This window comes from Amphibalanus amphitrite, unplaced genomic scaffold (genome assembly GCF_019059575.1).
Source record: "Amphibalanus amphitrite isolate SeventyFive unplaced genomic scaffold, NRLGWU_Aamphi_draft 000325F_arrow, whole genome shotgun sequence".
Classification (NCBI taxonomy): domain Eukaryota; kingdom Metazoa; phylum Arthropoda; class Thecostraca; order Balanomorpha; family Balanidae; genus Amphibalanus; species Amphibalanus amphitrite.
In genome coordinates this window covers 587,146-612,349 of record NW_024881820.1, presented here as the reverse complement: position 1 = coordinate 612,349, position 25,204 = coordinate 587,146, and the positions used below count along the sequence as shown (strand labels likewise).

General features: G+C 55.9%; 1 protein-coding gene across 1 annotated transcript in view; it reads left to right on the top strand.

Moving 5' to 3' along the window:
- Nucleotides 1-25,204, top strand: part of LOC122388500 (frizzled-7-B-like) — a 46,566-nt gene continuing 21,362 nt past the window's right edge. Inside the window, exon 1 of the mRNA XM_043379651.1 lies at nt 1-1,327. Within this exon, the coding sequence (XP_043235586.1) occupies nt 211-1,327 (1,117 nt within the window). The 5' untranslated portion in view covers nt 1-210. The remainder of the gene's footprint in view (nt 1,328-25,204) is intronic.

Genomic DNA, 25,204 nt, shown 5'->3' with positions numbered 1-25,204 from the left:
GGCCGGCGGCGGCGCCGGGTGCCGGCCGGTCGGCAGACAAGGGAGTGTGAGCGGAAGGGTGTGGTGTGCGTCAGCGGTGACTCGTCGGCGGCTCCTCGCGGTTTCCTCTCACAGAATGCGCCGCTGTTCCCTGTGAGTGTCCCCGCCTCGGTTCCCTTTCCGCTGTGCCGAGCCCGTGTCTGTGTGTGCTCCGGTGGACTGGCTGCAGTGATGGCGGCGCTCACTCTGAGCCTGTGCCTGGTGCTGGCGGCGGCGGCGGCCGCTCAGAGACCTGAGGTGGTGGAGGGCGACCAGCTGCCGCACCACGACCGCTGCGAGGACATCGACATCCCGCTCTGCAAGGACATCCAGTACAACAAGACCATCCTGCCCAACCTGCTGGGCCACGCCACGCAGGACGAGGCCGGCCTCGAGGTCCACCAGTTCTTCCCGCTGGTGAAGGTCAAGTGCAGCGCCGATCTGCAGCTGTTCCTCTGCCTGATGTACGCGCCCGTCTGCACCCAGCTGGAGAAGCCGCTGCCGCCGTGCCGTTCGCTCTGTCTGTCGGCTCGCAACGGCTGTGAGAGTCTCATGAACAAGTTCGGCTTCAAGTGGCCTGAGAAGCTCGAGTGTTCCAAGTTTCCGGAGGCCGGCCCGAACGTGCTGTGCGCCGCTCAGAACGAGAGCTCCAGCCCCGCTGCCACCCCTCCGACCAGCCTGCAGCCGCCGCACGACGGCAAGGACTTTGTGTGCCCGGTGCAGTTCCGCGTGCCCAAGGGCCTGTCGTACCGGCTGCGGGTGGGCGAGCGCGAGACGCCCGACTGCGGCGCGCCCTGCCGCGGCATGTTCTTCTCGGACTGGCAGCGCGACTTTGCGCGCCGCTGGGTGGGCGTCTGGTCGGTACTCTGCCTGGCCTCGTGTGCCTTCACCATCTTCACCTTCATCCTGGACACGTCTCGCTTCCGCTACCCGGAGCGTCCCATTATCTTCCTCAGCGTCTGCTACTTCATGGTCTCCCTGACGTACGTCATCGCCTTCGCCATGGGCGACACCATCTCGTGCAACGAGCCGTTTGAGCCGCCGCCAGAGTATCCCAAACTGGACATGGTGTCGACCATCGCGCAGGGCACCAAGCGCCAGGGCTGCACGTTCGTCTTCATGACCCTCTACTTCTTCAACATGGCCTCGTGCATCTGGTGGGTGATCCTGACGCTCACCTGGTTCCTGGCGGCCGGTCTGAAGTGGGGCCAGGAGGCGATCGAGGCCAACTCTCAGTACTTCCATCTAGCCGCCTGGGCCGTCCCGGCCGTCAAGACCATCGCCATCCTCGCCATGGGAAACGTCGAAGGTGAGTTTTATGCGGGACAGAAGGGGTGATCTGTTTTGTTCCATTGCTGTTGACCGAGACCTGTGGTTGTTATTGTGAACTGCGAGCTTCGTGCCTGCCAGCGGTGTGGTTTGTCTGAGAGTTTGGATGTCTGAAGTGATGGACCCATTCACGGGTCCTGACTCCTGTCATGTCAGTCCATTCATGATATGATCCGTGCAGTGTCTACGTGTTGCTTAAACACTTATTCGTCTCGCAGTATCTAGTGTTGCTTAAACACTTATTCGTCTCGTAGAGACAGTTGTGCTGTGGTGATACGAGACAGTACCTACCTAGGGACGAGCGAGGGTATCGTACCTTTCCAAACAGCATGCGCTTCGTTCTGCTTTTGTCTTTCAGTCAAGTACAGAGGGCCGCACGGCGTACACACTTCTCAGTACACACGTCCGGGCGTTAGCTCGTGCGCACCCATTACGGGCTAGAAATGTGCCTCTTATTAATGGTGCTGTCGCCTGGCGCCGCCTGTGCGCCGTAATAGCCCCCGGTGCGCCGTAATCGCCGCCGGACGCGCATCGGCGCCATCTTGGCGCGCGCCTGGAAAGCCGTATTTATCACACGGTGCTGCGCCGCTGCTCGTTCCGTGCGCGCCGCGCTGGCCCCGTGCCCGCCGCGCCGTGCCGCGCCGCCCCCGGCTCTCGACCCATACCTCTCAGCCTCCTCACACCCCAGCCTGGGCCGGGCGCCTCACCCCTGCCCGCGGCGGGCTCCTCACCGGGCTATGCATTAAACATAGCCATTTGTGAGTCCCGATGTTCGGGGTCCACCGATTGGTAGCCGCCCGAACGGGTTACGGGAGGGAGCGGGAGGCTCCCAACGGCCTTCAGTGGTCTCTGGCCACCGGCCCACGAGGGGAATAGCCAGTCAGTATGGGTTCAAAGGCAACAGGAGGGGTAGGATAGTGGGCTGGACGATAACGAGGAAGACGAAGCATGTTGCTTATTGAGGGCATATTGTCACGTAGTGCAGATAGGTAAAGTTTGGTTTTTGGTCGTCATAGCAGCATTTATTTGCACTGATACGCTTATTTCATGCATTCAGTATCCATAGCATACAGCACGCACGGCCAAAATTTTCGACCGGAAGGATCGTCGGCCGAAGTGTTTTTAGACCCAATAACGCGTTCTTAGCCCTCGCTCTCACCAAGCTACGTCAATAGCAAAGAATAATGTTTGGTAGGGTCAGGAAGTCCTCCGTCAACCCTTTCAAGTGTCCTTTGTGCGTGGTCCCTGACGTTTCACTGTTCGCTGGCGTCGCTGTCCCCACGCAGCCTTTCTGTCCTATTCCGGGCCCGTCCCGTCCGCTCGTCCCTCTGTCCTGACCGGCAGGTGGCCGGCGTGGGGGAGCGTCCCGTCCCCCCGACCCGACCCCTAATCGCACCCATCTTTGTCCCCGTCCTGGCCCCTGACTGTCGCAGTCATCCGAAAATAAGTCGATGGCGTGTGCGTACTGCGTAATAGTAGCTCATACCCGCAACATTGCCAATTTGGCCACACTGAACTCTTACCTGTCTACGTTATTTTTGTATGCCTGTTTGTCACGTTGGATTTGGTCGTCTCACACAATTTTCGTATATGCTCTCTTCATGTTGCTCAGTCTCAACTCTCAGAGTTGCAATGTGGACGAACGAGCAAAACGACTTATCTGGATTGGTGACAGTTGCCTCCGGCTTTACTCATCATGAACGAGCATTTCTGAGAAAGCGGAAGCTAGCTTCGAAGCATCATCCCAGACCAGACCCAGCTTTAGTATGTCTTTGAAAGTTCAACCGTCCTCGTTGGTGGCAATAACGTGAGCAGCAGGGTCATGATCCCCGCTGCACAATGTATGCGGTGTGCATTCGGGCGCACCGGCCCCGGAGGCAGAGCGGACGGACGTTGTCTGACTTCCGCCCGGCCGGAAACAAGGTCTCCCGGTCGGAAGTCGGCCGCAGGGGCCGGGCGGCGTCCGGCGCCGGGCGTGACGTGACCCCGTGACGTCGTAACGTGATTCCGTGACCGCAGCGTAACGGCCTCGTTACGGTTTGATGGATCGTGGCGGCGTGATACAGGACACGGAAGGATGTCGCTGTGGTTATGGCAGGATAAAGCGGGGAGTGTTACTTATCTGATGTGTTGCAACAGGGTTTCTTGTCGTAGTTTCAGTATCTGTCGGCTCACGCCTGTTTCCCCACCGCTTAACACGCGGTGCGATCATTCATGATCATCTCTGGTGCGCCACCGTTCGCCTCGCACCACGAGGCGCATTTCGCTGCTCGGCGGTGTGCGCCGATTTTGCTTCTGATCTGACATTCTTGTTCGCTGAAAATCCACACTGATGGTGACTCACGAAAACGGCCAGAAAACGATGACGGCGCGGTCAACCTTACAGAGAGAAGTAGTCATGCCTCGTAGCAGAATTTCGCGTCTGTTCTCTGGCTTGTCACCACGCGTTACCTTCTATAGTCACCACGCGTTACCTTCTATAAACCAAGGCACGAGTATAAATCCAGCCTGCCGCATATTACACGCTATGAGTCTGCCCGGCTTCACAGCAGAAACTCCTCAGATAACTACCATCCCAGAGCGAACACCAGCCCTCCCCGCCGCCACCACCACCGCTCCTGGCTGGGACAATTACCCCTTCCCCTCCCCCCGGGGGAGAGAGGTGAACCGATTCACCGTGGACGTTTAGAGGCTAATTAGTCCGCCGAGACCATGGCTGGCGCACGGCAAACCGGTCGACCAGCGATAATGTAGTCAGCGATAATGAGCATAGCGCAGGCCGCAGCTGCCCGGTTCAGCCTGGTGGTGGCGGTAGCGGTGAGCCGGTTGTGGTGGCAGCGATTTACTTGCCATGCAGACCCGGGATAGTGCTTCCTTTCTTCATATCTATAGCCAGTTCACCTGTATCTACCTGGGTGATGTTCATCTTAGCGCGCACTCTTTTCCTTCCCTATACGATCGCATTTCGTGTGTTTCCTTCTATCCCGTTAGCCCGAGTTTGCGGGTACCTTGAGCTCGTTACCCGTGATAAACAGCTTTAGCCTTACCCCTCTCTGTCCTGTGCCTGCCCCTGTCTCGGTCCTCCCCGCCGGCAAGGGACGATGCTTACCTGACGTGCCTACCCGCCCTGAAACCATCCACGGGGCGGTCCCTACGCCTGGGGCAAGAGTTCGTAATCGGGGTAAACGGATGGGGATGATGGGTCTCAACTGGGCCTCTAGAGTCGGGATGTGAACGCTGACTCGTCGGCAGTGAGTCGGAGCTTACCGTGAGAGACGTTTTCTATGCCGCAAGGTCAATTTTTACTAGATTTGTTAGTTTATGGAGCTAGTTAATGGTAAAGTTAATTGCACCTGTACTATAAACTTAATCCCGCTAGCCTGTATTTTTGCCGAATTCTCGGTTATTATGGCGTTTAGCCGGACGATTGTTCTCAATGACCATATTTTCATCCTTTTGCGAGCTTCAAATTACGCCGTTGTCTTCGCGACAAGGGCAGCTCACTACCTGGGTGGTTATACCCGCTCGTTAGCTGTATATTGTGCGCTATTACGGATTCATTTGTGGGTCATCCTGGCAGTCAGGTCCGCCATTGCTCATATCCAGTGTTGTTTTGGTAGCCTTGTTTCCCGGTTGGCACAGCTGTTTGTGTTTATGGTCTGCGTGTGCCACCTGGTACGCTAAGTAATTTCCTCTCGGGCCGTTCGTTCCTGGCTGCTCGCTGCTGCTGACGGCGGTCGGATCGCGTTCTTCCGTGCCCGCCGTCGCCGCACCTGCGGCCGCTCCATGTTAAATAATGACCCCCAGCTGATTATCATATCTGCGCGGCTGATTAGAATGGCCGCCGGCCGGCGGACGGGAGGTCAGCGCACTGGATCTGAATATTGACCGCCCCACGCCGCTCCGCCATCGCTGATGGACCAAGGTCAAAGGTCATGGAGGTCACTGAAGTTTGAAGCCCGGTGGGCGGCGGGACATTAGCGCATGGCCTTTGAAGTTTGCGAAGCCGGGTTCTATGTGCGGACAGAGATGTATTGAGAACTGGCAGGCCTGAGAGGCTACGTCGCTGTTAACTCGACGTGGATTGATGATGAGATGAGTCGTTTAGCCGTGGAAGATGGGTCAGTAAATAGCCGTATCGGTGGCGAGGCTCAGAATCTCGCTCAGAAATTATCACCTGCTACTTGGAGTGAATGCTTCCTTTGTTTAGCCTGTGCGTCCCGCCTCATAATTACTTGCTCATGAGACGTCACATCGGAACTCGGACCCGCTGCGTCTTTGAGTAATGGTCATGTCGTCCTTCCTGGTCGTTATTCGACCCGGTATTTCGGAGGACTCCTGGGCGGTTCTAATGACTGCTGGGTCGCCGGCGGGCCGTGGGGAACTGGTGGTAACCCACACAGGGTCGAACCAGCAGAGACGAGGCAGCGAGCGGACCCGCACCGAAAGTCTGACATCACGATTAATGATGGCGTTGTCTCGCTGGGACAACCATGGTTGGTGGCTGGTGGTTCTTGGTTCACGGACGTCGCCTTGTTGAGGACTGCGCGCCTCCTCGCCCGCCGCCGCCCCCGCCCCCGCCCCGCCTCCGCCCCCGCCGCGGTCATGGCAGTGCAGTGACCGATGGTGCCTGCTGCGCTGTTGTTGTTTCGACGTAGACATTGATTGACTGTCTGTGTGTCGGTTAATGTGCATACTGGATGCAGGCAGACCGTGACAGATTCAGAGCGAGTGTTGAGCGGGAGAAAGTCGGGTGCTGACTCAGGGGGTCGGGGTTCGACGAAGTGATGCCTGGTACGTGCCTCTCCAGCGATCGTGTCGAGCTTAGATCAGCATTCAGACTGCAGTCTGCGCCCCGTAGCGAGCGAAGCTGACAAGCCAAGCTGACGAGCTAGGCTGACGAGCGAGAGCTCCTCTCGCTCACGCCGTCAGTGGGCTCGTAGAGTTGTTGCCCTTCTGGGTGTCGGCTTCTTGACATGGCAAAATCCATTGCGCTTCGGTTCAGTCGTGCTTGAACGGATCTCATGGGACTGCTCGCTGCCTCAGATTAGTGTTTGAATTGGTTTCCCGACCAGAGTTGATCAATTCAGTTCATGGATGCATGTATTCCGAGCCAAGCATTAACTTCTCAGGGCTCCCGCTGCGATAGATTGTTGGAATTCGTTTCAGGCCACAATTTCATTGCCGAAATGTCGTCCTTTCGACTTGGATGCATTAGTTCTGGGCAGCTAATGTCCACTTTAAAGGCAAGTGGGTGTCCTATCCTGCTCTGCATTGATCCAGCTGAATCTCCTACGGCCGAAAGGCTAATTGAAATTCCTACAAGTCGACTGAATTCGTCGGTACGGCTTTGCGTCCGTAATTGAAAGCTTTAAAGGCGTCAGCCGTCGGCGTGGTCGCCTGAGCCGGGACGTGCGGAGCCCACACCGAGTGAGATTAGAGATCCCCACTCCCCTCCCAGCTCCCACTGCAGCCCCCACCGCAGGCCCCGCCGGCCGCGGCGCAGCCACAAACGGGCCCCGGGGGGATCAGGAGACGCAATAACGCCTCAGGCAGCAGTGTTCCGGCGACGAGATCCCTTCGTGGTCAAACAGTCACGTACAGCACTGGAATTGCAGTGATGCACCAACATCCTCAGCCTGCAACTGCCGTCTCGACACTCGGGCCTGTCTATATCGTTCCCCAGCGGCCTGACCAGTAACCATTTCCCGAGCACCATACTCCATAGCGGAGTAGCAGTAAACGATCACCGGGCGTGACCAAGGCACCACTCGGCTCTCTATATGGAACACGCGCTGTACCGACCGTGCTCGTAACGGCGCACGGTCAGCACGCCGCTCGGTCACTGCGTTCAGAGTGGACAATTTAGCGGCTCCGCTGGACGGCGGTCGTCGGTGCCGGTATCGACAGCTCGTGCCGCCCCTCGCCCTCTCACAGCACGCAATGGGGGCTGCTGCGGGCGATACGCCCGGCGGGGATGGGGCGTTATTCTCATGGCGACGAGGCGGGTGGCTGTAGTGTATGTGGTTACTGGACGACAATGAATCAAGGAGGAGCCCACGTGTGCAATAGATGTTAGCATACGATGGATGTGTGGCTGTTTTCCTAATGCCCACGGCTGCCCTACATACCACTTCGCTTACATGTGTGCACATTTACCCACATTTACCCTCATTTGTCCACCATTTGCCGTCAATGACGGCCTGTCCGCTAATGCGTTTTCCTGTGCGCTCCTATGTTGCTTTCCTGTCGCCCACGGGGCTTTTAGCCTGTTAGCGCCCGAGCCTCAGGTGGCGATGGCTCCGGGCCCATCTGGGGCTCGGCGGGCGAGGAGCAGCCATTGGACGGTGGTGGGACGATGTTCGGACACGCCTGACTGGACAGTGCGACCTGCCCGCCCCACTCCCGCTGCGCCATCGCGCGCTCGTGCGCTGGGCGACCACTCGAGCCTCACCGGCACAGGTGGTGATGGTGTGGTGTTTGGGGAACTACTGGTGCGTAATAGGCTGGTGCTGGGGTAGTTTGGGGTCACGCTGCTCATGTAGCATCCCATCACGATCAGGTGTCCTCCTCTCTCCGGCTCTCTGATACGGCGGCGGCTCTGATCCCGGCTCTCGTTCCGCGCTCCGACGCCTCTCATTATCCACGGCTGCTGCTCGGGTCGGACCAGCTGCGGCCTCTGCCCGACAGGGCCGGATGTGGTCCCGGCCGCCTGCCCGACTCGATGACTCGAGTCGCCGCGAGTCAGACGCCGGCGGCGGGGCACGCGCGGCTCATCCTGGTGTAATGTGCCGAATGGGGCTAATGGTGCGTGCCCGCTGATAGGGCTGCCCTGATGGTGGGTCACATCAGGTGTGACGCGGAAAAGTTAGCACAAATGGTCCCATCTGACCGACATGATGTCGCTAATTCGGTGGCATCTTCCTGGTTTGGCCCATGTATCGTTATGAGGCGATTCGGCTGTGACGTTTCAGCATTTGCCGAAAGTGCGTGGGGCGCGCCTCTATCTACTCCCTGACAGTCACGCACACGTTTGGGTCAACTACCGACCTGTCATGACAAAGAAGCACGGTCACCAGGGCCGCGGATCGCGACAGGACTCGCCTCGAGCGCGGCCTTCCCCATCCACTGACCAGGACCCGGCGGTTCGGCGCGGTCCAGCGCGGTCCGGCGCGGTCCGGCGGGCGGTCTCCTCCGGCCCGGCCGGCGGCGCCCAGCCGGGCCCAACAAAGCCATGCTTGGCGCCTGATGGATGGTGCTCGCCGCGGGGACGGCCCGCGCCGCACTATAGCGCCGCTTGGCGGCAGGGTGGCGAACTAACCCGGCGGTCGCTGGCCCGAGGGGCTGGTCGGTCTCCAGGCTGACTTGTCGTGGCGGACGGCGGGGGAGGAGGAGGAGGGGATGGTAGTCACGCACGAAGACCGTCTGGTTACGGTTCAGTGGCCCGCACGTGGACAGAGGACGGTCACTGCTCCGGGCAGCCGAGCCGGGGGCCGGGCCACGGCCTTGTGCGGAACGGCCGGTGCAGCTTCGGTGTCTTAGACAACGTAATCAACGACTATTCAAGTGTCAGTATTGGATCAGGAAGGCGTGAGGGTGATTCGATAGTATTGTAAACATTTACGTAACGATCGCTCTGTATTCATTGCGGCGTGTGTGGCCAGTTCCAATGAAGTACTTTCCACGGGAGTTTTATTCCACGGCCGGGGCATTCCACGTCAAATCGAACAAAAATCGGCTGTTTTGCACCTTACCATCAGCGATTTCATTATAAATTTGTGAGCGAGTTCCTGTGTGGCTCCGGACATTACATTGATGTTTTTTGCACATTCTGACCACAGGTCTTCTAAATATAGTGCATCAAATTTTTACAAAATGTTGCATCTTTATATTTTTGAACGACCATAACTTTGGTTGTACTTGTTTGATTTGAATGAAATAAACCTTACTGTTTAGGTAATTTCTTAAGCATTTGTTTAGAATTGCACCTACTTAAATATATGACCTTGAAATTTGCTTAACTCTGTTCTTAAGCACAAATATTGAAGTAGCAAAAAACACGTCACCTTCGATTTGGCTCATTTTCATATATTTTATTGCCTACCATATTCTTAACAACCTGTGAAAAAATTAGAGTGGGCCATTCATAAGTTTTGAAGAAAATTGCACATATGCAAACGCATGTTAGCACGCGCAGTGGAGGGGGAAGAGCGAATTTCGCCCACCCCTCCTGTTTTTCGCCAATATCTCATAAGATTAATGCGAAATTAATTATGGCTACCTGTCAAGAATTGAATTGGACATCTCATCGTGCAAGCAACAAGAAAATCGGTTCACAACTGTTCTAGTAATAGCGGTGTAAAGTGAACATCCTGTCGCCGCAGCGACCCGGCGACTCGGCAGCCGGCGCCGACCGCTACGCGCCGCCTGAATTGTAGACTGTGCCGGGACGGAACGGAACGGTTCCGTCTTTACATCGCGCTCCCTACCGCTTACGTTCGATTCGCGTCAAATTTTGTGAGATGACTAAGAAATGTACAGGCAATCTTATGGTGATATAATTTTAAAAATCGGTTGGTAAACAATTGAAATATGAACGTGTAAACACAAAATTATGATTGCTGCGTTTCCCGCATCGGCCGAGCCCGCCTCAGCCGGCGACATGTTACTCTTAGCAGGCCTCTAACTGCCATATTTATTATTGGATTAACTAGAAATTCCCCATGCATACTAAAAAAAATGTATGTTCTTTCGTATAGTGAAGATCAAAAGACGTGAAGATATCGTTGCGTGATAATGTTTTCGTTAAATTTACTTCATGATGCATTTCCACACGGCTCAAAATTCACCGCAAAATACCGTTAGCCTGAGACACTTTTACTATGGAACATGAATGCTTGACTACGATGACTATGCATTTCCATTCTCGCAGAGTTTGGGATATCAATAATCAGCAATCATTCATTTCAGAAAGTGTACACAAGCAAGCATGTCTTGACTCTGTCTTTCAAGGTCACGCGCGGTTGCGTGATGTTGATGCATGAAAACGGCGTTTGCTGCGAAAGTTATGAATGGCCCACTCCAATTTTTTCACAGATGGTTAGGAACGTTGTGACGGACATAATATGTAAAAATTACGCAAATCGAAGGTGACGTGTTTTTTGCTATTTTAATTTTTCTGTTTTAATTCAAGGTCCAATGCTTTTCAAGGTCACTTCAATTTAATTTTGTAATTAAAAATCAAAGCCTTATCAATTGCCTATAAGACCCTGTTAATATCATTTTGATACCAGAAAGGGAACCAGAGTTACAGCCATTTAAAAAATTGATGTGTGGCATTTTTCGCTATATTCGATGACCTATATCTCAGCGATACGTTATCAAATTTCGAAAATATTATACGTAACTCAGTTTTGAACCATGCCCAGTCTGCCTACAAATTTTTAGAAAAATCGAAGGGGATGACGGATTTCGGTGTTTGATTTGACGTGGAATGCCCCGGCCGTGGAATAAGGATAAAGGCTTGGATAAAGGCTTCAGGGCCGTGCACGGCCCTGAAGCCTTTATCCATACCTCAGCCCTGCTAAGACGGCTATGCCCCGTCCACTGTCCAAGTGTCCAGTTGACAGTACTAGCCCAGAACCGCTCCGGTGCTATTCACCAGCAGAGACTAGAGAGACAGCTGATCTCTCCAGCTCGCCCGGTGTCCCTGGGGCCTGTCCCTCTTCTCGCCTCTCCCTTCATCCGCCACACACTGTTGCGCTCTATCTAGATCTGATCTGAACGCGGCCATATATCTCCGCGGCGGCCCGCGTCAGTTCTGATTTCCCTCCCGCTGACTCTGCTCCCCACCATTCTCCGACTTATCGTATGCGATCTCTCTTTTTTGTGCCCGCTTCCCATTCAGACCATTGTTGCTTCCATAAGATATCGGTGCCTGCTTATCTGCCCAATTCTCTCTTCTGTTCCTCGCCGCCCGCATGCCCTCTTTCCCCCTCTTTCCGAGCGTGATTTATCTGGCTGAGTTGTGGCCCGATCATTTATTTCTAACGAATCGCCGCCTGGTTTTCATTACCCGTCTACCGGGCAAATTGAATTTAGTGGAGGGCTCTGTTTGAATTTGTCCCGAATAATACGCTGGAACGCTCGGGGAGCTCGGGGTGGGCAGGGGAAATATGACAGCTACATGAAAGAAATATGACAGTGTAGGCTGCCGCACGAGGTTTCTCGTTCAAAACTCTATCACCCCGCCCCGCCCCGCCCCGGCCGGATGTTGGCCGCATGTTGACCGTTGAGCGGTGTGCCTGCACTGCCCGATGATCGCGGCTTCAGCGATCAATACGGGGGGAGACGGCCGCCCGCCCCCGCCGCCGCCGCCGCCGCCCCCGCCAACGCGTCTGTGACCGCCCTAGATTGCGATTCGAGTCGATTTAAACCACAGCTGAGGTGGCTGCGTCGGCGGGTTTCGGCGACGATGGCGGGAAATTGGCTTGGTGATGGTAGATTCTTGATAACGCAGGAGCTGACAGACGGACCCAACTTGCCAGAGATCCTTTGACTGACTCATCCAAACCGACATACGACCGACACGCTCGGTAAAACGATTCACACGGATCCTCACATGGCGCACGCGCTGCTGAATCCAAAATGCTGCTCAGAATCTCCTCCTCGCTTCAACCACCAGCATGGTATTCTATTTGGGCTAACGAACAGTCTCATATACAACCACGCATTGCCGTCCTCACCGTCGTACGCGGCGTCGTTCGGAGTCGTACGATCGTACGGTCGTAAGGTTACGGTCGTAAAACGGGCCGTCATCAGACGTAGCTGGGCCGCTGCGCGCTGACGGGCGGCATTGCCCAGATCCAATTAGTTGCCGGGACCGGGGTTGTAAGAGAATGGGACTGGGTCCAGTCTCTGTTGGCATGGGAAGGGTCAGCGGGACGAATTGGAACCTGGTTTACCCATGGGTCGACCTGCTACACCGAATTTTATTAGGTGCATTTTATTGACCACGTTTTTTACAGTGATATTACTTTGCTCTTCGTGTTCTAGCCGTGAAGCCCCTGTGCACTGCAGGCCATGTTCTATGAGAAACGTTTTTCTGGGGTAATTTTACGGTTTCTTTGCCAATATTTGCAGTCCGCACAACATGGTGAATTTTATTTTGCAATATAAACAATCGCTGCTCAGTGTTAGTGGTGGCGCAGGGGCGTTGAGAGGCGCTGGCCATGCGGGGTACGACTGCATCGAGATTAAGGGTGATCGTCGAAGACCGACGGCACCCTAACCTAGTCACCGGCGCGTCGCCATCGCGCCGCCGCTGCCGAGCGCGTCGGCCGGCGGCGTCGGCTATCTTTAGTCGCCGGTGCGCCGCCGGCCGCCGCCGCCGGTGCGGGCGTTGGCAGTGGCGTCGGCAGCCTGTTTACACTGCCGTGTCGGAGCTGTTTACACTGCCCGCCGATCGCCACCGGCCCATCTGTTTATGGAATGACACGGATTTGCACTGTCCGCGACCCGGTGGCCGGCGCCGGGAAGCGAGCCTGCCGACGGAGCTGAGAGCTGCCCGTCGTCGTCGGCGGTGGTGGCGGCGGCCGCCCCCGGCGTCTGACTCATCTTCCCCTAGACAGGGAGATGAGTCTCCCTCTGGCGCCCTTCCCGCCGGAGACGATCGGACGCAGATCCGTGTGTCGGTGACGCATCGACTGCCCGGGGCCGGCCGGCCCCGTCGCGCTCCCTGTCACCGGGCCGTCCGACCAGGCAGACTGCTTACCGCGCGGAGTAAATACAGAGTCGGGGGCCGTCGACGCGGCGACTCGACACCTTCTGAGGGCGCTCTGTAAGTGTGGCGGGCGCCCTGGGACCGAGATGGCCCGCGTCCACCGTTGGCAGCCAGCGCCGGCGCGCCGCGGTTTGTTTTATCGCGCGCCCGCCGGCGGGGCTTCAAAGCGCGCGCGGCCGACGCGTTCAAAGGGCGCCGCCGCTGCGCTGTCGGCCCCAACGGCGCCCTGGGCCTCGTTAGAAAGCGCCGCGCGGCCGCGCCGAGATATTGTGCACTAACAAAGCCTATCTGCCGGGCCTATCTCGCCCACCGACGGCCGGACGGCGCGCTGGCCCGGACACGGCGCTGTCCTTTTGGCTCGCGGGCCTATCTCGGCGCCGATCTGACAGGTGACCCGGTCGGGTTTCGCGGCTTCTCCGGGTTTGGAGGCGCAAGGCGACGTCGCAGGAGCTACGTCCACTGGGCGGCATGTTCACTGGCTCCACAAAACCTACAAACTGCCTCCTAACAAAACGTCGGAGCTTGTCGGCTCTCGAGTACCGACAGCAAGATCTTCCTCGGCATTTTAATGGCGCCGGCGAGGCACCAGAGGCGGATGCCAGGCGCTCACTGTCGGGACCCCCAGTGCGCCGCCAGGGTCTGCGTACCAGACCAAGGTCTCTCAGCGTGCGCCGCACTTTGTCAACTGTTCAAGTGACGGAGAGGTGCCGGGTGTGTCGGTCATAAATATTGCTGGCGAGTGGTGGCCAGACCACCCGGCTGCCGCCGCCTCTGTGCGCGCGCCGGCTCTGGCCAGTGCTTCATACTGGCGGAGGGGTGGAGGGTCAGTGCTCAGGGTCAGTTCATATTTTAGAAGGGAGGTTTGTAAGCCATGGATGGCAGGATAGCTCAGATGCCTAATAAAATAACCGTTCAGTGGGGCAATTAGAAAAAGGACGGCTCAGGGCCACAACCGCTATATTCTCTACCCTTCCCCCGGCCCGTAACTATCGTGCCCCGCCCACCTATTCCAGCTCATAGCCCACGCGCCGTTACACGTGTCACAGTTTGGACCCGGTCACAGCCACTCGACAGAGTTTATCACTGCGTACTGGTCCGTATCAACACGCAGCGGCGCCGCGAAGCGAAACATTTACGTGTCGGGTCCCAGGAGACGTCGCTTTCGGGAAAACGAGTACCTACGCTACGAGTCGTATCTGGGTACAGCGAGGTGGTTAGGTCATCGGGTGTTGAGCAGGGGCTGTGACACTGCTGGTCTGTTCACTCGCCAAACATACATTGAACCGGCCCAATGGTGTTGTATGTTTATACAGCTGGTTGCGCAACGCTCATATAGGAAGCGTCTGCCAGTGTCAGCAAAAGCAATCACTGGAATCATGGATTAGTCACCCATAATCCGCGCCGGGCTCTAAATCCCACGGCGCCGGCCGCCGTCAGTTGGCGGACGCTCCCCACGGCCCGTGGGCCACGGGTGCCCTTGGCCTCCCTCTGATCCCCTCTGTCCCCCGTCCCCTCTGCCCCCTGCCGCGCACCCGGCGCCCGCTCCGAACCCCCTCTCCTCCCCTCCGCTCCCCTCCCCTCCCCACCCGGTGGCTGGAGCAATTAGCCACCATTTCAGGGCGCGTCTCCCAACAGACCGGCGATGCGCAGGTGGGCCGACCCACGGCGCCAATGGGCGCTCTCGGTAGGGGCGCCTGGGGAACCTCACTCTCCGTGACGTGCTGTCCCCGTGGGCGACGGCTGGCGAACGGGCGCACAAACAGCCGGATTGGCTGTCGATAACTCCATCGGGACGGTGACGGGGAGAGCGGGAGGTGTTTGCTGCGCGCGGGGCCTGACCCGTGGCCGCCCAGGTGAAAAATTGGGGTCATTCGGGGGCTGTTTGTGAGTCATTTGTCATGTGTGAGTCATTTTCTTGTGATGAGTGTGTGACTGAGCGGGTTAGAGGTATGAGGAAGAAAGACCGACTGCTCTTAGGGTTAGAAACTTCAACTGAATTGAAATCACCTCGTAACTTTCCTGACTTCTGACTCGAAGTAGTGGACTTCAATTGATTTATTCCGTGGTCGGATAACGCATTGGCAGTAGTTTGTCTTACTTCCACCTTCAGCCGTCGCTGAAGATAAAGAGACGGAGACAGAGGGGGAGAGCAGTCCCAGGGAAGGAGCCGCCTGCCTGCCTCTGACAGCGGTATGACAGATGCCACAGGCCACGGGCCGTCCAGTGACTCCTCAGGCCCGATCGGAACGCTGCACTGTGTGAAATGTGGGCGGCTTAAGCGGCAAATTAGGGACAATGCACTGTGGGGACTCTGGAGAGGAATTGTGAATGAGAATGAATGAATCGGATGATGGATGAATTGAATGAATTAGTTCAACTCTGCAGCACTTCTGCAAAGCTAACGAGTTGCTGGTTGGCCTATGCTGCACACCTTTGTGAATGTGACTGCTGTGGCTCGCTCAACTTTGCACTCACTCGTGCCTAATGCCGTTCTGTTAAACTCGTTCCAGATGCGCTTTTGCGTAAACTGGCGCGCGCTTGTGGTTGGCTAAGTGCACTTAGTGCGGCGTTTGTTGCAGGTGGCCGCTGCCGGCTACCGCGGTGTTAAATAATCCGTCTTAGGCCAGCTCCCAGAGAGTAAACATGCCTGTTCTCGGTGTCATGTCTGGTTTGTTTTTACGCCTCGATGCAATCGCTGCCAGGCCAGGTCAGTAACACTATCCAGAGATCTGTGGGAGACCTACCGTGCGACGCCAGAGGCAGACGCTTTTTATCGGGCGACACCATCCTCAAGTGGTCTTGGAACGGGCTATATTTATACCTCCCGTCTCTGGACAAGCGGTCCTACACAAAACACCGGACAGGGAGTGGGCTGGAAGTGTAATTAAATGCAGAGCTTGACAATGAGCATGCTCTGAATTTTGTTCGTCTGCGTGTCACTGTACGGATGAGTTAGATAATGCGACACATGATATCTTTATAGTTTATACCATCACGGGTGTGGACTCGGTTATTCTCGTTCATGATCACGGAGGACATAAAAGCCAACCGTGGCCACGCCGATGCGACTCTCTCGCCTCATCTAGATTGCCGCCCAGCCCCAGAGCTCCCTTTGACATGCAAATGTGCATGCGGAATGTATACAAACTGCATCTGATTTACTACCGTCCAGCCATCTATTTCTCGAGTTATGGCCGGACCTGATCGACTCAGTAATGAGATGTGCATTTCGCGTGCTGATGCTGGATCCATTCAGACTGGCGGACCCGGCGACCATGAGCTTTCGGAGAGCGTAGTGATTGAAGACGCAGCGGCGGCGCGGTGTAGCCCCTGACAGGACCTGCCCGGCGGGCCCATTGACGAAACGGCGGCGCCGTTTGAAGTCGGGCCGAGGCGCGCGCCGCCCGGCGCCAACAGCGGACGCCGGCGCGGCGCCTTTGTTGCAGCCGAGAGGAGCCGCCGGCGGCGCCGGCAAATGCTGGCCAACGCAGCGAGTTATGTGCAGCTACTGCGGCTGTTATGTGTAGCTAGTGCAGCGGTAGCTCGGAACACAGGTGGTCCGTCAGTCACTGTCAAAGCAGTATTGGTGCCAATCGGAATTTCTTTTCTTGGAATTCCAATTTTTGTCCAATTCCAATTTGGAATTTGGACGGAATTCTTAACATTTTTTGGAAATTAATCGGAACACAAGGCCTTTAAAATTTAAAATTTTAAAACGGAGGCCTTTAAAACGCTTTTAAACACTTAAAATTTACGCAAAAAATGCAAAAATCGTTAAAAATTGGAATAGCCCCCGCTTTGGACAAAATTGGAAATTTACTTGGCAATTTCTTGGAATTGGATCGGAATTGGAATTGAAATTTCATGAAATTGGCACCACTACAAAGCAGGTTGATTGGCAAGATAGGGTCTAGGGAGGGCGGCCGGTCAGCGTGGAGTAGGAGGAATTTCAGTCGAGTGCTCCTCACTGATAAAAGTTACGAAACGGGTCTGTCTGGCCTGGCTCTCAGATGAGCAGGTTTTGTTAGTTCAAACAGTGTTTCTCGCTGTTTCGATGTGCTTGTTTATAAACACATTGGGTGTTTTATCGCTTTTTGAAAAGCACTTCTATCTACCTCCCAGCAGATACCCTTTGTGAAGCGCTTAAAACTCCGTAAGTGAATATCGCGCGTTGTTTGTCGACTTGTCCTCGTCCCAACGTTTATCTGTGGATCTGAACAGCGTTGGCAGCCTCTGGAGAGTTCAGTTGTTTTCGTGGCGTCACTTGAGAGTCCCCGGGGCAAGTGCTTCTCGAACGAGCACGAAACGAAGCCAAACAAAGCCAGTGGAAAGTTGTCTATCCAGCTGTGTGGGACTGTCTCCTCAGGGACGCTGTCTGGAGTCGCGGGAGAGTTAGTTGTCTGGAGAATTTTGTCCTGAGAGACTCCGGAAATGTCTCAACAACCGATATATGGTCTATCACGACTCGGGATTAACCTTGACTTGACAAGTGGATGGAATGGGGGTTATCCTGAAAACGAGATCTGAATGTCTGAAATGTTGCCTGTGTATGTTTACGATCAAACCGTCTCGGTATCGGTTATCACATGCGATTCGTCTACGGCTTGGCCTAGCCGTACCGTCTACTCCGGTCCAATCCAAGGCCACTCACCCGTCCGCGTCTGTATACGCCGCGTGGAATGTTGCATCGGCCACCCTTGTAGGCACGTGCTGCAGAGCCGCCACGGGGCACGCCGCCAGCTGACTGGTCACTAGTCACGTGACCTGTCTGCCCCCGGGCGCTCTCATTCCCGGAACGTTGACACGCCTCGGCGGCGCGGGCGCCTCGGGTGCATCTGTGTGTGCATGACAAGTAGGGGCGGGGCGGGCGTGTTGAGTGCAGGGTGGTCGGCTGAGGTGCTAATGATACACACTGAGAGGAGTGAGCGCGCTGGGCGTCGTTGGTCATATGATGAGGCGGACAGGGCTGTGTAGAAGCCGTATGAGAGACGTTACGGCTCAGTATGCAGGATGGAGTGGGCAAAATGGGACGTTGTTTGGCTTCCGTGTTGTGACGAGTCATTTCCCGGGACGGAGGGTGTCGAGCAGGCTGCTACATCCGGGAACGGGAACCATTACTTGGCCATTGTGAACTGAAGTGAAAGACGTTTGATTAGGCTGAGTAAATTGCCTTTCCGCCTGTATTGTTCCTTCGGTGAGACGATTGGCTATGTCCGGTCGGTGGGCATTAGCAATTGCTGCTGATCTACAATCGTACTGAAATGTAAAGCTCTGCCGACTTATCTCCTGGATTATTATCAATAGAGCAATGGCGAATTCATGGAAACGTAACTTAATGTCGCGAATGACATTAACTCGCAAATGTTTGACAGCTTCGCATTCCTGGTCTCTGGCGCCTTATTCAACATTGGCCTTATTGGATTAGTAAGACCGCGATGGGCTGCATGTGGTTAGTTATAAGCCTATCTGGCGTGCGCCAGCCACCGTCAGACATTTGAGAACTTGATTAGCTGGCAGACCGGCTGGTTTTGCGGCCTAAGTTCATGGCTAACGACGTCGAAATTCCACCAGGCGCACTGGCGTTTCTCTTATCACGCAATCCCCTAGTGTATAACACCGTGGCCATGTCTCATGCTGCCGCGTTTGCCGCATCTAAATGGCTTCAGATGTGATCACACTGCTCAATGCTCATCGAGCCACGCTCGCCGCTCGCCGCCGGCACTCGGCCTGAACTGGCTCTATTATTTATAGCCTGGCGGCTTTTATGAACCGTCCGACGAGAATCTTTATGAAGAGCCCGACTCAAGATCACTGATGCTGAGTTAGTGGAGCCCGGCACGATTTTCAGTGGGGCGAGGATAATGCCTTGAGGGTATTGTATTAGAGATGGAGTATAATCTAACATGAGTTGGTGACTAAACGTAAGCGACCAAAGCGACGTAAGTGACAAAACGTCAGTACGCGATGAAAACTCCATCTTGCTTACGATCGCGGATACTTGTGGCCAAACCAGTGTCCTGAAGTATGTAATCTTAACGTTTATTTTCCCTTTTCCTCTCTAAATCAGCCGTTGAGCCGGCTGGTGACTCGCTCTTGGCCTTGACTATCGACCCACTGTCCTAAGAAGACTGAAAATGGAGCTCTTCAAGAATCCCCGGCGGCATCCCCACCCTGACAGGTAATTAAACGGCCCACCGGCGCGGCTTGGGATGTGGACGTGCCGAAGGACGCCAGGAGGCCGCTCTGTGAGACTCAAACGGCCGCGATGAGTGGTCGGAGCCGACACAAACGGACCGGGAATGAGCCGGCGTTCGGCGGGCGCCGCCAGAAACACCCAGTCATCGTCACGAATTGAGAACTCGCCGGCGAATCACGCCGAGGAAGAATGGATGAGAATGGCTGGGTCGGAGGCAGATGAGTGAACGTGTGGGCGCAGACGGGAGCCTGGCGTTGGATTTACTGAAATAACGACGATGGAGTCGTGCGCGCTCCTGAGCTGTTTTTGCGAACAGCCTCCTCGACACTAAGCAGGCGTGTGACAACCAAATGAAATCCAATCAACTAAACGTAACGGAGTTAGTTGAACGTTTCACGCAGGGGTTGAGCTCGTGAAGGAGCGTCTAGCACACACGACGATACTATGTGCATTTGTGTAACGTTTGTGATTCCGGTAGCAGTGACCCACCAACACGTCCGCCTGTCAACTAACTAGCCTCGGTGTGCCGTCTCACATTGTGATCACACCAGGCGCTGTTCGCCATTAGCACTACCCACTGCCAGCTCTTCTATGCCTGCTGCTGTCCTTGCGACAACACAACGCCTTCGTCGCCAGAATCGTCACCAACAGCCACCAGAGGCGGTACCGTGTGTAGAAACATAAATAACGCGGCTGACAGGGCCCAGCTGAGACTGGAGGCGGTATTATCCGACGCCAGCCGGCCGTGAACACTCCTGGTGATGTGACGTCATCTGTGACGCTGTGTGACGCTGCGTGACGTGCGGAGGTGATTAGTCACAAATGAGAGAGCATGGGAGAAGAGCGATTTACATTGCTGTCAGTGCCAGGCTGTTGAATGTTGATGCTGGTGGTGCCCCGATCCGTCTACTAGTTTGCCTACCTGATTGGTGAAAACTATTCAGAAAGTAAAGGTAGTGTCCATCATGCGCCACATTCTGACACCACAGGTGTCTTTTAGCATTAAACCGTTTCTAACAAGTTTGAACACTCCCTCACCTTGGTTCTCTGCGCACGTTGCATTGCTCAGGCGTAGGCGTAGATACTATACGCTGGAGTCTGGACCCCGTTTCCAGCCAGACATTAAGATCCTCTGTAGAGTGCCGCCAACATCAGAGGACTTCCGCTCATCCATCCATCTCTCTGTTGGCTTCAGACAAACGGTGCGACGCGGCGCAGTTGAACCCCATGAGACTGCGTGGCACTACTGCGCTGAAACTGCCTCTCCTGAACGGGTAGCCGCCCGTAAAAGGGCGTCCCATGCCGCCGCGGCTCCTTTGATGTCTGAAGAGGCTCCGTCGCTTTGTGTCCGACTGAACGTCGCCACCGGATAAGGAGACGCGGCCCTTCTGTCCTCGTCAGCCTCTGCGCGAGAGGCTGACACCGCCCGGCGCGGCCCTCTCCTTGTCTTTGAACGGTTCTTTGCAGGCGTGGGATGGCGCCGTCTGTTCTCTGTATATGGGAGAGACGCAGGTGGCTGCCGCTAATTCACATGCTGATTATTTTCTTTCATTTCTTCTCTGGAGCGGTGCGTATACGGGGCGAGATAGACAATCGGGCGGGGGCGGATTGTTTGATGCCGTTCGCTGGAGCGGCGGGGGCGGCGGCGGGGACTTTGATCGTCGCCACCGCCCGACCCGGCGCCGCCCTGTGGGACGCCGCGGCTCTGCAGGGTCCGCCTCTGCTGCAGCCACCGCTCCGGTGATGGTTTGATTGGTGGACGGCCTGGGTGGTCGTGTCCGACTGTCTCCCTCGGCCGCCTCCCCCCCCCCTCGTCCCCCGGTTTGCACGGTTGGATGTGCATAGCTGTCCGGCGGGGTGGCGCCTGGACAACGCCCTCCGTCACCTCGCGGACATTGTCCGCTGTCCGATTGCCCAACTGTTCGCGGACGTTTTTCATCATTCATAGTTGACCTTCAGATATATTCCTATCTGCTCTAAATCTTCCTCAATCTTCTTTTAAGCACTTTCTTGGGATGATTTTGTATTTTCAACGAAAACGCTCAGACTCTGTGAATGACTTTGTATGGAGCGTGTACCTATACTAGGCATGAATTCGTTCTCCGGTGGCTAAATATGGTTACGCAGACTGCTGACCTTCACATTGCTGACGTGCTGCCGTGACATCACTATCGTCACGCATTGACACTCAGCGCCATTCGATGACTTCTGATGACTCCCGATGCCGTCTATGTCCGTCTCAAATCCAGTCCCGTGCCCACCTGCCCGCCGTGGCGTGACGTTGGTCGAACCAGTGACGTCTACCGTCTACCTTCCGTCGTCTGCCCGCCGCCAATAGCCGTCGATTGGTGACGTGACTGTGTTGGTTCTGAGGATAACTCGCCGCCGATAAGGGCATTGTGTCGTGTGTGGCGAGGTCAGAGTCCACACTGGCGTCACGGGCCGTCTGTTGCGGTGGAGCGCAGGTCCGTGTGAGCGCTCGGCCGCGCACGGTGTAGACTCCTCCGTGATGTCTTTGATGGTGATATCATCACCGTCTTTTCCTGTGGATGGGCCAATTCAATCAGTGCTGTCTTTGTCCCACGTGGAGGCGCGTGGTGTCTCTTCATGTCCGAACAGCCGTTGCCTGGATAAAACCGAGCTATGTTGGGGATAAAGAAACTGCCCCCTGCTGATTATGTGCCAAATTAATGTTCTAATTAGCTTCGTTACCGTGCGGCTTGTTTTCATTGTGGTTGCGGCGGCCAGGTCTGGCGCTGTACGAGTTATGTAGGGGCCGGCTGGCGAACGAACATTTTCCCGGAAAGGCTGACTCAGCCTGATCAATATTTCTGGGCCGTGCTGGAACGAAGCGGCGCCTGTTTGGACAGCGGCTAATCTGAATATTTGTGGACGAGTGGGTACCAGGTCGGCCCATCGGACCTAGATTGATCGGTGGCTGAGCAAGGGGCGTGAAATGATGACCCGTTTCCGACGATCGTTAATTTAACTTTCCTCAGCATAAACGTGACACATTGAATTTACTGTATTTACTAAGCCATTCGTTTGGTACCGAAAGCAGCTGAGGAGGGTTTAGTAGAATATACGACAAGTTAAAGTGACATTTTAATTCGTCACGGGACGGGGACCGGTCGTTAAGCGGTAGACGACTCGTGAGTTAGGGCCGCCGCTGCAGGCCGGTCCGGTGCTATGCTCCGCCCACGGGGCGTGGTCTGCCGTGCAGGCGCGGGACGATCAAAGACCCCGGGGTGCCAAGTCACTCTCCTCGCTAAACTGTCTGATTGAGCTCCACCCACGCGGTGGGGTGGAGCACCGGCTCTGCATCACCTGCGCTCCGACCCCCTGTCGGGCAGCATCGGCCGAAACAGCGTCCTGCTTCGGCCCTTACGTGCTCTGACCACAGTTGGACGAGATGTTTGGGCTCCTGTCATGGTGGACACTGCTTTGATTGACGGGCTGCTTCAAGAGGCCATGCTGAGTGTCAAAAACTCAAGGGTGTCAAGTTGTCCTATCGGTGTGGAACATTCAGATGTTTGCGCTTCCCACGGCCAGAATATCGATCGCACTTGGTGTAGGACTGGTGGCGGCGGCCGAGCTATAAATGTTTGCCTCCTCCCTCAGTCGTCAGAGCCCTCCTCCGTTCCCGATTTGTGCGCTGTCGGTCCTCGCTCCCTCCTCTGACTTCCCCTCTCCTGCCGCGGCACGCAGGCCTCTGTCAACAACGACATGGCATTCCCGGCACGCATTGAGAAAAACAACCGAGCACGCCCCGTCGCCGCGCCCCGTCCCGCTGCCTCCTCCTGGCCTCCGGTATTTTCCTTTCATTTCGCTCCTCCGCCTCCCCTGCTCTCCCGGAGTGCCCGATATTTGCCCACAGTGCACCGTTCTGCGTCACGCCCTCCTCATATTCAATTACCTTCCTCCTCCCGCTGCGCTTTGAGTGCGGCTGCGCTGTTTACTCATAGCTTTGCCATTCCTCCACCCTAACTCATTTCTTTCTTCTTATCATTCCCCTCCGCTCATCACTTCTCTCCCTCTTGTCTCCCCGATCTACCCTCTCCTAACGGTCTCGCCTCCCTTCCTGTTTGCATATAGTCCAAGTTTCCGAGCTGTTTATCGCAGAACATTCCTGCCCCTTTCCTCCCCCGCTCTTCTCTCTCCTCTTCCTCCTGGACATATTCCCTATCACCTATGCCCTATCACGCCGTATTCCAGCCCCGCCCTTCCTCCCACCTCCACCTATAAACCCGCCCCACCAATCGTGATCACCTCACCTCACCTGACCAGACCAGCGTCGTTCGTGTGCTTGCCTCCGCTGTTATCGCTGGAAAGTCCACCTGACCGGGAGAGATGCGACACCCCGGTGCACGCGGGCAGGTCACGCTCGTGCTCCAACCCACGCCGGTGCTCGTTTGTGCCTGATATGACCGGTGTGTCGTGTGTCGTGTGTCGTGACTGCACAGCAGGGAGCCGGCGATGTTAAACTGGATCACATTGCCCGGACCCCGGTCGTGGCGATAGATGATGTTGTTCGTGTCCAATAGTCATCTGATGACTGCTTGGTGACAGTTCTTGCCGTGACGGATGACGGATTTGATAACGGTCGTGATGACGTCTATAATGTTTGTGGGCGTTCGGTGACGCCTTTGATGGCGCCTCTAATGACGCCTGATGACGCCTTCAGATGTGTTTTGATGACGGTTTTAGGGGCGTCTTTCAAAACGCCCCTGAATACGTCTTTGATGGCGCCTTTGACGGCGGGTTCAGTGGCTGTGATAGCGGGCCCGGTCGCCATACTGGTGGCAATGGCGGCCAGAGGGACATACGGGCGGCACTAGTGGTGCTCTGAGCGGCCTGCAACTGCGACCCACCCATAGCTCACGGCCGGAACTGCCGCGCGACCCATAGCTCGTGGCGGATTGTCGCCATCGGCCGTCTCGGTCGGCGCTCTATCCCCCGAATGGCTGATTGACACGGCCTGGAATTGGCCGTCACCGCGGGACGATGTGAAATGGAGGTGTCGGGGGACATCTCGGGCCCACTGCGCTCGCAAAGTTCAGCCGTAAATTTAATTTTCTTCCGGGTCTACATGGGCGGAATTCAGAAGTTTTCAGTAGCCCCGCTGCTTATCGAAGTTGTGGCGAGTCGTATCGCCCATGAAACGCGAACTCCTGAGTCAGCGCTTCACACTTGGGTCCGTGAAGTGTGTATCGTGGCTGGCCTCGCTGTTTCGACATGTCACCTATCGAGATGACCGTCGCAGTAGCGAGCGATATCACTCGATCGTATCGCTCAAACTCACCTAACAGTGTCACTCAAACTGACCAGCATCTAATCTTGAACTGATCGACCTCGAGTGCCTCTGTGACAGTTTCAAGTGGTTCTCAGCAGTCTTGAGACTGACCCCTGCCGCCGGAGCTCGACAATTAGCGCCGTGGCAGCGCTCTCTCTTCCTCTCACCTCTGTCTACATGAGCGGTGCACGGCCCGTGATGGGCTCTCACAGCCCGACTGACTGCAGGAAGGGCGGAGCTGTGTTGTTCTGCATGGCAATATTCCCTATAGGTGATAGATGTTCATATCAAGCGGTGTGCAAATAGGCCATTGTCATGCGATAAAACACGCCCTGGGCCTGCAAGGACGAGCGAGGTTAGAAACGTAATCATTTCGGAGTGAAAGCTGGGGGAGCTTGGTGCTCTGCACCGCTGTTTTCGCTGTTCATTCGACAGTGATGGATACGAGGATGGCATTGTCGTGAGGCTGCGGTGTCAGAGATGTGCCCCGCTCTGTGGTGTCTGATCGTGAATGTGTTTGTAATATCTGCACTCTACAGCATCCATATGCTTGTGTCTGTCCCCAGTGCACCCCGCGCCTGACACC